Consider the following 12,587-nt stretch of genomic DNA (forward strand, 5'->3'; position numbering starts at 1 on the left):
GTCGGATAGCGCTTATTAAGATGAATATTCTCCCTCGTTTGCTATACCCTATACGGATGCTCCCCCTGATTTTCAATAAACAAACACTCAGGGGACTGAACAGTTGGTTCAGCTCCTTTATCTGGCACCGTAAACGGCCCCTCATTAAATTAGCCAAACTGCAGTTGCCTCACAGATTGGGGGGAGTAGACCTTCCGGACTTTAAAAATTACCAATTAAGCTCGCTTTTGACCTATGTAAGTGATTGGGTTTGTGGGGACCCTCTTTCAATATGGCTAGATATCGAAGCCTCCCAGGCAAGGTGCCCCCTTACCAGTTTGCTGTTTTTGGACAAAGTGAGGACAGTTAGGGAATATTGCCATAACCCAATAGTCATCAATACTGTTAAAGCATGGAGGGCAATTCGGCAGAGGGATGGTAATATTGGCAAAACATCTTTGTTTACACCTTTAGTGGGTATGCCGAGTTTTCAACCAGGTATGATAGATTCAAGATTTAAATGTTGGGCAGCTAAGGGTATATCCTGCATGGGTGATTTATTTGAGGGAGATGTAATGATGTCCTTCGATCAGTTAGTACGAGTTACCTCTTTCGTTTTTTTCAAGTTAGAGATTTTATTCAAAAAAAGACCACACTTTTGGACTGATCCCTACAAATCTGACATAGAAAGAGGGGTACTAAGGGCTAAAAGTACACTCTCTGTCAGTACTCTATATCACCAATTGGGGGGTGCCACCTCAGATGAGTCTGATCGACTCTGCAAGATGTGGGAAAGAGAGCTGGGTGTTGAAGTTTCTTCAGAGGCGTGGGAGGATATTTGGGAGAATGCAAGGAAGATATCAATTTGCAATAGGACCCATGCTTTACAGTTGAAGATTCTCCACAGGGTCCACTTCGCCCCAGACCGTTTGTCAACATTTAAACCAGGGGTATCTTCAGCATGCCCCAAGTGCAAGGTCTGTACAGGTACTCTTACTCATTGTCTTTGGTCTTGTGACAGGCTTCAAACATATTTGAGTGCTGTGGTGGGTGCAATGGAGAGGATTTTAAGTGTAGGGGTGGAGAAGGACCCTATTTCGCTCCTTTTGGGCCTACCCATTGTATTTCCTGCAGACTCGCATAAGGAAAAATTTTTAAATATTCTTACATTCTGTGCAAGGAGGAATATCTTGCTAGGTTGGATATCAGAAAACCCCCCCAGGCCTGTCGGGTTGGCGGAAGATTGTTATGGAGCATATTCCCCTGGATTTTCTCACAAATATGGTACACCACAAAACTGAGAATTTTTACAAGACATGGCAACCCTTTTTGAAATACCTGGACACAGATTTATCTGCCACACTAACAAGGGCTTTTGTATAGCCGTAACAATTGTGTTTCATGAGTCCAATATCCAGGGAGGAGGAACTGTGAATGTATGAGTGTTTTGTTTGGCTGGGCTGAGTTATTACTATTTATTCGTTTGTTGTTAGGTATTTATTTAGTTAGTTAAATAACTAGTTTAGGTTTTTTTTAAATGTTATACTTCTCTATATATGTTTATACATTCTTATAGGAGGGTGGGTTGGGGAATTTTTTTTATTATTTGGGGTTAGTTTTGTACTATTTATATACTGTTTTGAATTGCATTGTTTTGTATTTGTTGTAATATTTTAAAATCTATTTTTTCTTAATAAAAATATATTATTTTTTAAAAAATTCATTCATGGGATGTGGGTACAGCTGGCTGGCCAGCATTTATTGCCTGCCCCTAGTTGCTCTTGAGAAGATCGTGGTGAGTTTCTTGAACCACTGCTGTCCATGTGCTGTGGGTTGACCTACCATGCTCTGAGCAAGGGAATTTCAGGATTTTGCCCCAGTAACAGAGATGGAACGGTAATATTTTTCCAAGTCAGAATGGTGTATGACCTGCAGGGGAACTTGCAGGTGATGGTGTTCCAATGTATCTGTTGCTTTTGTCCTTCTAGATAGAAGTGGTTGAGGGCTTAGGAGATGTTGGCTAAGGACCATGTTGATATAAAATATGTCAGAGGTTTGTGTAGAGGCATGACATTGCCTTCCATTTGGGAGCCTTTAATGCCATAGTGTGTTGTGACCTATGATAAAGCCATATTTTTGTTTGCGATAACTGGTCAGCATTCACATCACTGAGAAACTGTTCTTTGCCTGACATTCCCACATAGGATCAGTGCACCCATCCTGAATGAATCCAGCACTGCCAGGTTCTAATATTGCTGATGCAACCCCACACAAGGAGAAGTCAGGAGTTAGAAAGGTGACAACATGTAGAGAAACAACAGCAGCAGCTCCACCACCACCACCCCCACAACTTCAAAGGGAGTATTTACATTAGAAGGTCCCCTCAGGATGTGGAGGAGGTTGAGGAGAGGTGGAATCTACTGTCCTTTCTGTCATTTCCTGCAGAGATGAATGAAGCCAAGTGTAGGTGCAGACTGTGAATATCCCAAGAAAATATATGGAATTGTGATCTGCTGGAGCAGCAATTGCATTGTGAAAGACTGGATGCCCATCAAGGTGATAGCTGCACTTAATTTTTAAGCTTCTAAGAGTCAAATCAAAGGATCCACTGGAGACTGTCTGGAAACTTCTAATCCTCAGCCCATAAATGTATCAAGGATGTTACAACTGTAATTTGTGGAAGATAACACATCTTTAGCTCATCACAAGCTCAGTGCTACAGCCCCAGCAATAGAATGTTCCAACATTGCTGGCTTCCACAGGTGCAGGGTGCTACAGATTAAACAAATTGCTTTGGAAGTACCTCATTATAACAGGAAAAGATGCCCAACACATCTGCAATACCATTGCCACATTCTTGAAGTTTGTAACATCCTGGTAACTGCCATGATGCAATTGATGACTCACTGCTACCTTAATTCAAGAGTAAAATGCTAAACATGGATCACTGGTGGGAGACAGGTACTACACTCTGCAAACGTGATAAACTACTCCTTTACAAAACCGACTGATTGAGATGGAACACATACAGTGCAATTGACTGCCATCAAGGCTGTCATGGAACAGATGGTGGGGCTTCTCAAAATGAAGTTCAAATGCATTGATCACACTGGTGGTGCCTTGCAGTACGTTCGAGGTGGAATGTGCTACATAATCCTAGCATACTGTGCTCTGCACAACTGGAGCAGGCAAAGAGAGGTTGTGATGAACACTGAGAAGCTGGGAGAGTGGCAGCAGTCATCTGAGGATGAAGATGAGGATATTGACTGGAAGGAACATCATTAGGCACAAACGGAATTTAACTGAAACAAAAACAGAAATTGCTGGGAAAGTTCAGCAGGTCTGGCAGCATCTGTGAAGAGAAATCAGAGTTAATGTTTCGGGTTCAGTGATCCTTCCTTAGTTCTGACTTTTCTATTCTGCAATGAGTACTGTTAACACTTATCTGTATGCTTCAAAACATGGTGTCACTCCCACATTTAAGAATGAGGATTTTTTATGCCCTAATGGGTGTCAGAAAAAGAATAGCAGTCATTCAGACAGTGTTATAGCAATGTATTGGCACTAAGTAATGATAACTTCTGAGGCTTCATTCATGATCCCGTATCTGAAAGCTTCATAATGAGTTTTCCTGTCAGCTCGGAGTTAGGGTCATCGAACCCGAAAGATTAACTCTGATTTCTTTTCACAGATGCTGCCAGACCAGCTGAGCTGTTTCAACAATTTCTGTTTTTGTTTCTGATTTACAGCATCTGCGGTTCTTTCAGTTTTTATTTAGAATTTAACTTATATCTACTTCCAAGATATATGAATTGAGTGAAGACATTATTCTGTTTAGTTATATTTTTAAGTTATTGCAAATGCAGGCATCCCTAGTTTAATGTCAGAAGTAAGTGCAGCTTTTGTTTGCCATCTCTTTGCCTTTTCTATTCTGCAACTGAGTATTGTTAACAACTATCTGAATGCTTCACAACATGGTGTCACTCCCACATTTAAGAATCAGGACTTTGTGTCTTCTGATGTGTGTCAGATAGATAATAGCAGTCATTCAGACAGGGTTATAGCAATGTACAGCACTAGGTAATGTTAATCTCTGAGACTTCATTCATGATCTTGTATCTGAGAGCTTCATAGTGAGTTGTCCTGTAACCATTATCATTTTCAGAGACATCCTGAGACATATTCTTTATCTTCAACCTTCAGCATTTACAATTTTGCATAAACATTACACACTTATTCAGCTTTGTGAGTACACATCACTCCAACATCTAAAGTGACAGAGGCTTTGCTTGCAGCATCTTTTCCCACTAGAACATGCACTAAGAAGTAGAATTAGATGTTAAGGGAACATTGGATATCATACATCTATGAATGTGTGTGCATTTCTTTGTAAGACACAATTACCCTTGCCCCTCAAGAAGTGTGCAATCAGGAGTGAGCACAGTCATACTCACAATGTGGCCACAAGTGTGGAACGTATGCAAGGCATCACATTACCTTTGACCTCATTGTTCCCCTCTGCTTCTCAATGATGAGCAATGCTTTGCCAATGAAATTGGTTTCTTCCCATCATTGCTTGTTATCTGTGGCCCAGCATTGTTGTTTCATTGTATCTGCATAAAATGTTGTGCATTCTCCTAATTACCTACACTTTTAGCATTATCTAAAGTTGTTGCAAACAGGCTGGAATTTTATAGTTTAGTAGCAGACATAGGAGGAGGCTTTCTTCTCTACCAAATTAACAGTGACTATTACAGAGAGCATTTTCCATCGATATGAATGAAATATTGATTAAAGACTTTTTCGTATTCATTCGTTGAATGAGGGCCACGCTGGCCAGGCCAGCATTTTTTGCTTATTCCTGTATTACCTGTTGTACCACCATGTACTGAATATGTTCTGAGTTCTACATCTGCAAACTGATCCTAGAAGAGTCACGATGGGAAAAGTTCTCCTATGAGGGGCAGCAGCATAAGGTCATGTTACTTGACCAGTAGTCCTAAATCGGAGGGTAATGTTCTGGATTTGAATCTCACAATAGCCAGTGGTGAAATTTGAATTCAATAAAATGTGGACTTAACAGCTAGCCTGATGGCATATGGCCCATGTAAGCAGTGTCATACAAACCAGACTGCCATCTGGTTCACACATAGGAAATCTGCCATCAAGGGCAACTAGGGACAGACAATAAATGCTGGCCAGCCAGTAATGCCCACATTTCACAAGAGAATAAAAAAGAACTTCTGCCATCTTTGAGATGTAAAGAAACTTCATAACTCTAACCAAGGTAATCACTTGCATAGGACCTACAGTTAAAATAGAATCCAGACATTTCAATACTTATTTATTTTACCTGTGCTACACATGTGCTTCTGAACAATTTTGTTTTCCTTGCCCTCCTAGTGTCTGGGTGCAGTCCAGGACAGCTGGGTGGAGGGAGCCTTGGAAGATTTGAGTAGATAACCCTGGGCATTTGTGGCTGGAAAGCCCAGACTTGCTGAGCGATTATTCTCTCCTGCTACACACTTAGCCACCTCAGCTCCAACTTCTGCAGGGTTGGGCTTCACATGAAGGGACAACGTCTCCCTATAAAAAAAAGCAACTAGAATGAGACAGAGGTCTCTTGCTGAGCACCAATGGCTAAAGTCATAGATCACTGGTTTGCAAGCATTTCCAGCAGCCACTGTGCATTCCACAGGATCTGGCTTTCCATGACAATTGACAAATTGTCCATGGAGTCAGTCAAACAGAGCCAGCACAGCATTGATAATAAACACAAATAGAAATTGCTGGAATAACTCAGTAGGTCTAGCAGCATCAATGGAGAGAAATCAGTGTCAACATTTCAGGTCCAGTGACCTTTCTTCAGAACCGGGATGGATAATGTTGTTGGGCTCTTCCAATCTTTCATCTGGTTCACTCAGTGTCTCTGACAAACTTGCCTGCTGTTCCTGTGACTGTCTGTGCACTTGCCTAAAGTTATTAATGGGGGTCATCATCTGCCTGGGGCTGAGCAAATGCCTGATTTCTGGCAGTCCTCTGAGTGCCAAAAAAAAGGGGGTTTCCTCCCTCGATCAGATGCAGTGATGTGCTAATAAATGTTCTAGGTGTGATCCTGAGTCCAATCTAGAAAGAAAAACCACTGGTGGAAATCTCTGAGCTGGTGGTGGGTGCAGGAGAAAGTCTCGCCAGTACATCCTGAGGGATTGGTGGCATCTTCCTCAGAGGTGGAAGAAAGGCTGATGGGCTCAAGGCTAACCTCTTCGGGAGGAGGTTATCTCGGTGCCATTGCTGCCTGCATGACAGAAGAGAGACAATTAGTTGTGCACTGGGAGTAGAAACATGAGCTTCTTAAAAATCATTCTCAGTGGCGATAATGGGAGAGCAGCGCAACAGAGCACATAAAGCTTTCTTGGTTGCATGGACATAGAGATCCCAGCATCACAAGTGGTCACAGTCCTCTTCAGCCATCTTTGGGATGATCTTCTCAATCATCGTGCTAGCCATCTTGGCCCTCTCTGCCCAGTTATGTGACATCTTCTCCTGTAATGAGACAAAAGGAGGGAATGAAAGAGATGTAAGTGGCTGGTGGAACTGTTGGTGGTGACAGGAAAGGTTAATAGTATGGCAGTATGATGTAGGTCAGAGCTATTAAGTAGAGATGCTGCATGAAACAGCAAAAGACCATTAGCCTTGGTGCAGTGGCACAGTTAGAGTGAGAATGAATGTGATGTAGCAGAGAGAATATTGTGGTATTTACCATTGCATTGCACAGATCATGAACTTTCTGGTGCACTTGGGCAACTCTCTGCGTCCAGGCTGGCTTGTCCGCTGCCATGGCCTACTTTGCTTGTCTGCAGGAAAAATGGCAGCCTTCCTTTCCACTCTACCTTTCTGCAAAATGGGTTGCAAGTTTCCCTTTCTGGGACAAAACTGTTGGAGCAGCAGAATATATAGGGCAGTCCAGGTTTGCAAGCTTACGTGATGCATGGCTGAGTGTTTAAATGTGGCGCTAGTGCCATGAATTGTGTCTGGTCCTAATACTGGTGAGCCTCAGCTTCTGCTGCCTTGTGATTAAAATGAGAAGCACGCCTTAGAGCTCCATGGTAATATTAATTAGGTGAGCAGCGAAAGATTGCATTAGAAACGTGACTTTGAGACATGGCAGGAAACGTGAAGAAACTCCCCAAAAAATAACACTTAGCCAAAAAGAAGGAACATTCAGCCCAGTGGTGTTTATCATTTGGGTTCTACCATTTGATACAGTTTGAGTTTTCGTGGGTTGTTTTCATGAAACTTTCCAATATGGAAAATTCCAAATGGTGTGGTATAAAATACATAGCAAATAAAGATTAGATTCCCTTCAGCCCAACGAGTCCACACTGACCCTCTGAAGAGTAACCCACCCTCTCTGACTAACATACCTAATACTATGGGCAATTTAGCATAGCCATTTCACCTGACCTGCACATCTTTGGATCACAGGAGGAAACCCACACAGACACAGGGAGAATGTGCAAACTTCACACAGACAGTCACCCAAGGCTGGAATTGAACCTGGGACCCTGGTGCTGTGAGGCAGCAGTGCTAACCACTGAGCCACCATGCAGGAATAGTGTGGGAAAAAGGCAATGCAATGAAAGAATAGCCAAAATCAGACTGAATAGCAGAGCAGACTGAACCTTGCTATTAGTTTTCAATGTTAAGGCCAGGCAAGAAGAGATGAATTGTCTCCTCTCTTCAACCACCTCCCCCTGACACCCTGATCTCTGTCTGTAGCTGGTTCTATGGGAACCAGGTGCTAACTTCTTCACAGAGATTAAAAGATGATAGCAGCTTCTCACCAATTATCTGGCAAAATGATCCTGAAATCTCCATTCGAATACAGGTTTCAAGACGTCCAATTGTAGGTTTGTCTGTGACAGCTATTGCATCAATGTCCAATACTTTGCATTTGTTAAGTGAATTCCTAAGACCTAAGATATATTTCTGGAAAGTTGGCCTTGCATTTTTAAGCAGTTTGCCAGTCCAGTTTTCAAAACAGTTCCAACCCATTGAAGTATTTTAAAAATCATATCATGAATAAGAGTTAAGATGTAAAGTTTTGTGACAATACAAGATGCAATGATGGTGATCCAAAACGTTACCTGAGACCCTAACAATGTTTGTTAAAATAATTGTCTGAATCTTGATGCTGTAATTGTTTTAAATTAGCTTTACAAAGCAATTGAAGTTAAAAATCATTAACCTAATAAATATTGGAAAGTTTTTGATTAATGATGTATATAATGTTAAAACATTTAATGTTAGCATTTCCAGAGGAATGAGATGTAAACATCATTAAGCAGAAGTGCCAGTTAGAACAAATTGGTGAATGCATAAATGCTGTTGTCTGTGACTGGTCAACTTGTTCACTGTAATTTACTATACATTGTTACTTTTTAATATTATCTTCCAAAGACCAGGATAAACTTGAGTAATGAAATTCTGCACACAAGATTGTGGATGCTGAGACAATTGGACATTGAAAATTGAGATAGGTTGACTTTTATTCAATAAATGAAAGGCAACAAAGGCAACTAAATGGAATTGGTGTGCAACAGCCATGAAAGATTTGATTGGGACTCAAAGGGCTGAATGGTCTATGTCTGTGCCGAGAATTTCTGTTTCTAAGTATTGTCCAAGAAAAACATGATTTTTAAATATTCTGAAATAATTCCCATTCCCACACTTCTCCAAGGATGGGATGCTCGGAAATCATTCTGTGCATTTGTGAGTCACAAATTGATGAACTTATTTCCCAAAACAGTGACAGGCAGATATTAAAGGAGTGTTTTAATTTATATATTCTTGACCACCACACTAAACTGGGTGGGGTTTCCTTTTGAATATAATTCAGCTAGTCACATATTTTCTTCTTCATGTACATCTCAGAATGCCATTAATCTTTTGGTCAGTGATGGAGCTTAGACAGAAAAGCTAGAATTTCTCAATGTTTTACAGAATTGTTCTATGTACAATTTAAAGAGGAGATATTCTTGATGTCTTTTGAGCTGGAATGGCAATGTTGAACCAGAGTTCCTGGAAACCTATGCCATTATAATGGCATATCTACATTCTCAGGTCCCTGGAATTGCACAAAAAGAAAGGAGAAAATTATGGAGTAAGTGATTTACATTTACTCCATATCCCTCTATATCCTTTCTATAGTATGGCTACCAAAATTGTCACAGTACTCCAAATTTGATCTGACTAGATAAACAAAACACCTTTTCTATTCAGTCCAATACTTATAGAAATAAATTACAAAATAAGCCCTAAACTCTTGTTTTGCTTTGCTTAAGGCCTTAAATATTCCTGCAGTCTTTGTGATGTCCTTTTCTGTACTGTTAGATTTCTTTGCTCATCAACTCCATTTAAACACATCAGCAAAGCAGCGTGTGGCTTCCTTATTCTCCAAACAAGACATATCCCTTACACATATATATTGTAATTGATTTTAACTACACATCCATTCTGCAGATTTTTTTCATGTTTTCTTGTATTTCATCAAATACTTCCTTTGTATTGCTAAACTTCTAAATTTTAAGAATTTCTGAGTTTAATTTACTAATATATTTTGGGAACAAGTCTTCCTAACACAAATATCTGTTGAAAACGATTTCCCACTTTTTGCAACATGAATAACTGCTGTAAATACTGATATTCTGTTTTTATGATTTGGAGGTGCTGGTGTTGGACTGGGGTGTACATTATCTTTTTAGTCAGTTTGGTTTCCAAAAAAAATTGAGAAATGAGTGGGAACCATCCTCACTAATGCTTGACAACATTAATATTCAAGTTAACATAATAATTGAAATGCATCAAAAACATAATGAGAGTATAATTTCCATTTTGGACAATTGACAATTCCATCACAAATTGCAAACTGTTTCAAAGTGATTGTTCCCACAGAATTTCCATTCAAATCTGTTTGCATATTACAAAATATGAAATCTGCTTTGAATCAGGCAATATTTTAAACATTTTATACTGACTTCCTTTAAACAATATTGCTTAATCAGTATTAGTGTGATAACTTTGCTATGTTTAATTGACACAGCTGATAAAATATTATTTCACAAAAGTAAGCATTTTAATTCATCATGAGTAATCTGATTTTAACTTGCTGAAAATGTCTATTATGAAGCATTCAAAATTATTGTTTGCATTTAGAATATAGACTTTCAGCTCTCTTTAAAATTATATTTAAACCATCTTATTATATCATGATAGGTTATTGATCTGAAACATCAATTCTGTTTCTATCTTAGTCCATAGATGATGCTTAACCTGGGTATTTCTAGTATTTTCTGCTTTAATCCAAATTCACAGTATCGTAGTGTTTTGCCTTTGTAGAATAAATATTCTGCAGTTTGAATCAATTCAAGTTTCTAGGTATCCAAAAGAAACAAACTACATTCAACAAAGTAAGTTTTCTTACTTTAGACAAGTTGACCTACTTTAAGTCAGTTTTGGTTTTCAATCTAGATTTCCACTTTTATCTATAAACAGCATTTAATTAGAAACCTTGAGGGAAGTCACTGTTTGAGAAAATTGAAGTTGTTTTACTAAAGACAGTCATAGAATCATACAGTGTGGAAACAGACCCTTTGGTCCAACCAGTCCATGCTGAACATAATCCTAAATTAGTCCCACCTACCTACTCCTAGCCCACATCCCAACCCCCCCACCCATCTTTCCTATTCATATTGTAACTGTGCCTGCATCCACCACTTCCTCAGAAAGTTTATTCCACATGGAAACACTGCTAGCATCATGAACAGCCATGGAAACATAGTAAGTAGATGCAAGAATAGGTCATTTGACCCTCAAATCTTTAACCAGTTTGAAGTTTTTCTTGTCACAATGCTTTTTACTCCAATGCTCAATAATTTAATTACAGAAAATTATTGAATATTGTTAGTGATAAGATTACCTTCAGTCACAGGAAAGACCACTGGAATTCCAGCATGATTCTATAATTGAAATTTTGATACTTATATTCCCTGCATCTCACCATAAACATATAGCAGAGAACAACTATAACAGGTACAGCACTGACATATCAAGGAATCTACCTATTTACATGCAATTAGTTAATTGTGAATTAAACTATTTGTTACAGATCATGTCAATGGAGTTTGCACAAGTCCTGTTTCCCAACCATGCAATACCGGGAAGCGTCTTTCCATTGCTGATACTTCAAAGCTGAATCGCCGAGGGCCAGGCCGACCACCATTTCGAAAAGCACAATCAGCAGCCTGCATGGAAATCTCATTGCCTGTCACCCAGACAGAAGGTGTGTGAGTGTGTGTGTGTGTTTATATATACATGTATGCATCTTCATTTTTCCCATTGATTTTAGTCACGTGAGATCCAGGATCAGCAAATATGTTAAATCAAATAGGAACCACCAACTGAAGCAATATGACTCCTAACACTGATGATTTAGCCATTTGGTTACAGCACAGATGCTCTGGCCATCAGGTATTGCATGCCCAAAATCTGATTCTGCTTGGTCTTGTGCATTTAATGTAGAATATGGAGGTTATACCACCAGTGAAAACTGCCTTATTCAAATAAAATAACTCCAATTAAAATTCAAACCAATGGATGAACAATGATTTAAGTTAAAACATTTTCTGCTGCCACCAGATGATGCGTCAAATGGAATTCTGCCACGAAACCCATCCTTATTTACAAAATGGTATTTTTCAGAAATTTTGCTCATTGATATAATCCTCTACCATGGTTTTCTTGTGAGAGATTTCTCTTTCCCCCAGTTATTTGGATCTATGCTTTAAGATGATAAATTTTCATCTTGGGAAAAGTCATTCTAACTGAGAAAAATCAGATGAAATCCTTATTGTGTTTATCAATTTAAAAATAAAAACATAAATTCCAAGTACTGTATGATGCATCAGAGTATTTTAAATTGAAATAACAGTCAGTATTTCTTAATTGCATAGACAATACCCTAGTATGATTGGTTAAATATTTAACCAATCACTGAGACCTTTAATATAACTCTTAAGTAGTGTTGTCATTATTGTGTTGAAACCAAAGTATATGACCAAAACTTTACAGTCCCCCATATTTGGAATAGCAGGCAGGGATGTCGTAAAATTATAGAACATTTCAGCATCACTATTCCCAATTATTGGCCCGTTAAGGAGCCTTCAACACCATTGAGTGTATTGGGGAGACAGGCACTAAGTGCCCAGCTTGCCAGGTGAAATTTGGAAGAGCATGGGCATTGCCTCTTTTTCAGGCTCCCTGTGAACATTTATGTTTTTTCTTTCCCCAATAGCACTCCTCACGTCCCTGTTTTGCCTCTTCCTTACTATCAATCATGGCCTCCTACACTTCTCAATGGGCTGCCCCAGCAGGGGCAATATCCCAAACTTGCATTCACATAGTGCTAATGAACCTCATTTGCCTGAGATTCTATCTGTAAACTCAGCCATGGTTAAATGGCAGCAATTCCCAGGGGCAGGCATTCTGTCCCCAGCATAAAATTCAGCTCAATGAGTTGTAATACACAAGAGTTATATTCCTCCAGGACC

General features: G+C 39.4%; 1 protein-coding gene across 1 annotated transcript in view; it reads left to right on the forward strand.

The window, feature by feature from the left end:
* The window catches only part of stxbp5l (syntaxin binding protein 5L), a 546,595-nt gene that overhangs the window by 472,176 nt on the left and 61,832 nt on the right, over positions 1-12,587 (forward strand). The window contains exon 24 of the mRNA XM_043700990.1: positions 11,147-11,320. Coding sequence (XP_043556925.1) covers positions 11,147-11,320 — 174 coding nt within the window. The remainder of the gene's footprint in view (positions 1-11,146; positions 11,321-12,587) is intronic.

The sequence above is a fragment of the Chiloscyllium plagiosum genome, chromosome 12 (genome assembly GCF_004010195.1).
Source record: "Chiloscyllium plagiosum isolate BGI_BamShark_2017 chromosome 12, ASM401019v2, whole genome shotgun sequence".
Lineage (NCBI taxonomy): Eukaryota > Metazoa > Chordata > Chondrichthyes > Orectolobiformes > Hemiscylliidae > Chiloscyllium > Chiloscyllium plagiosum.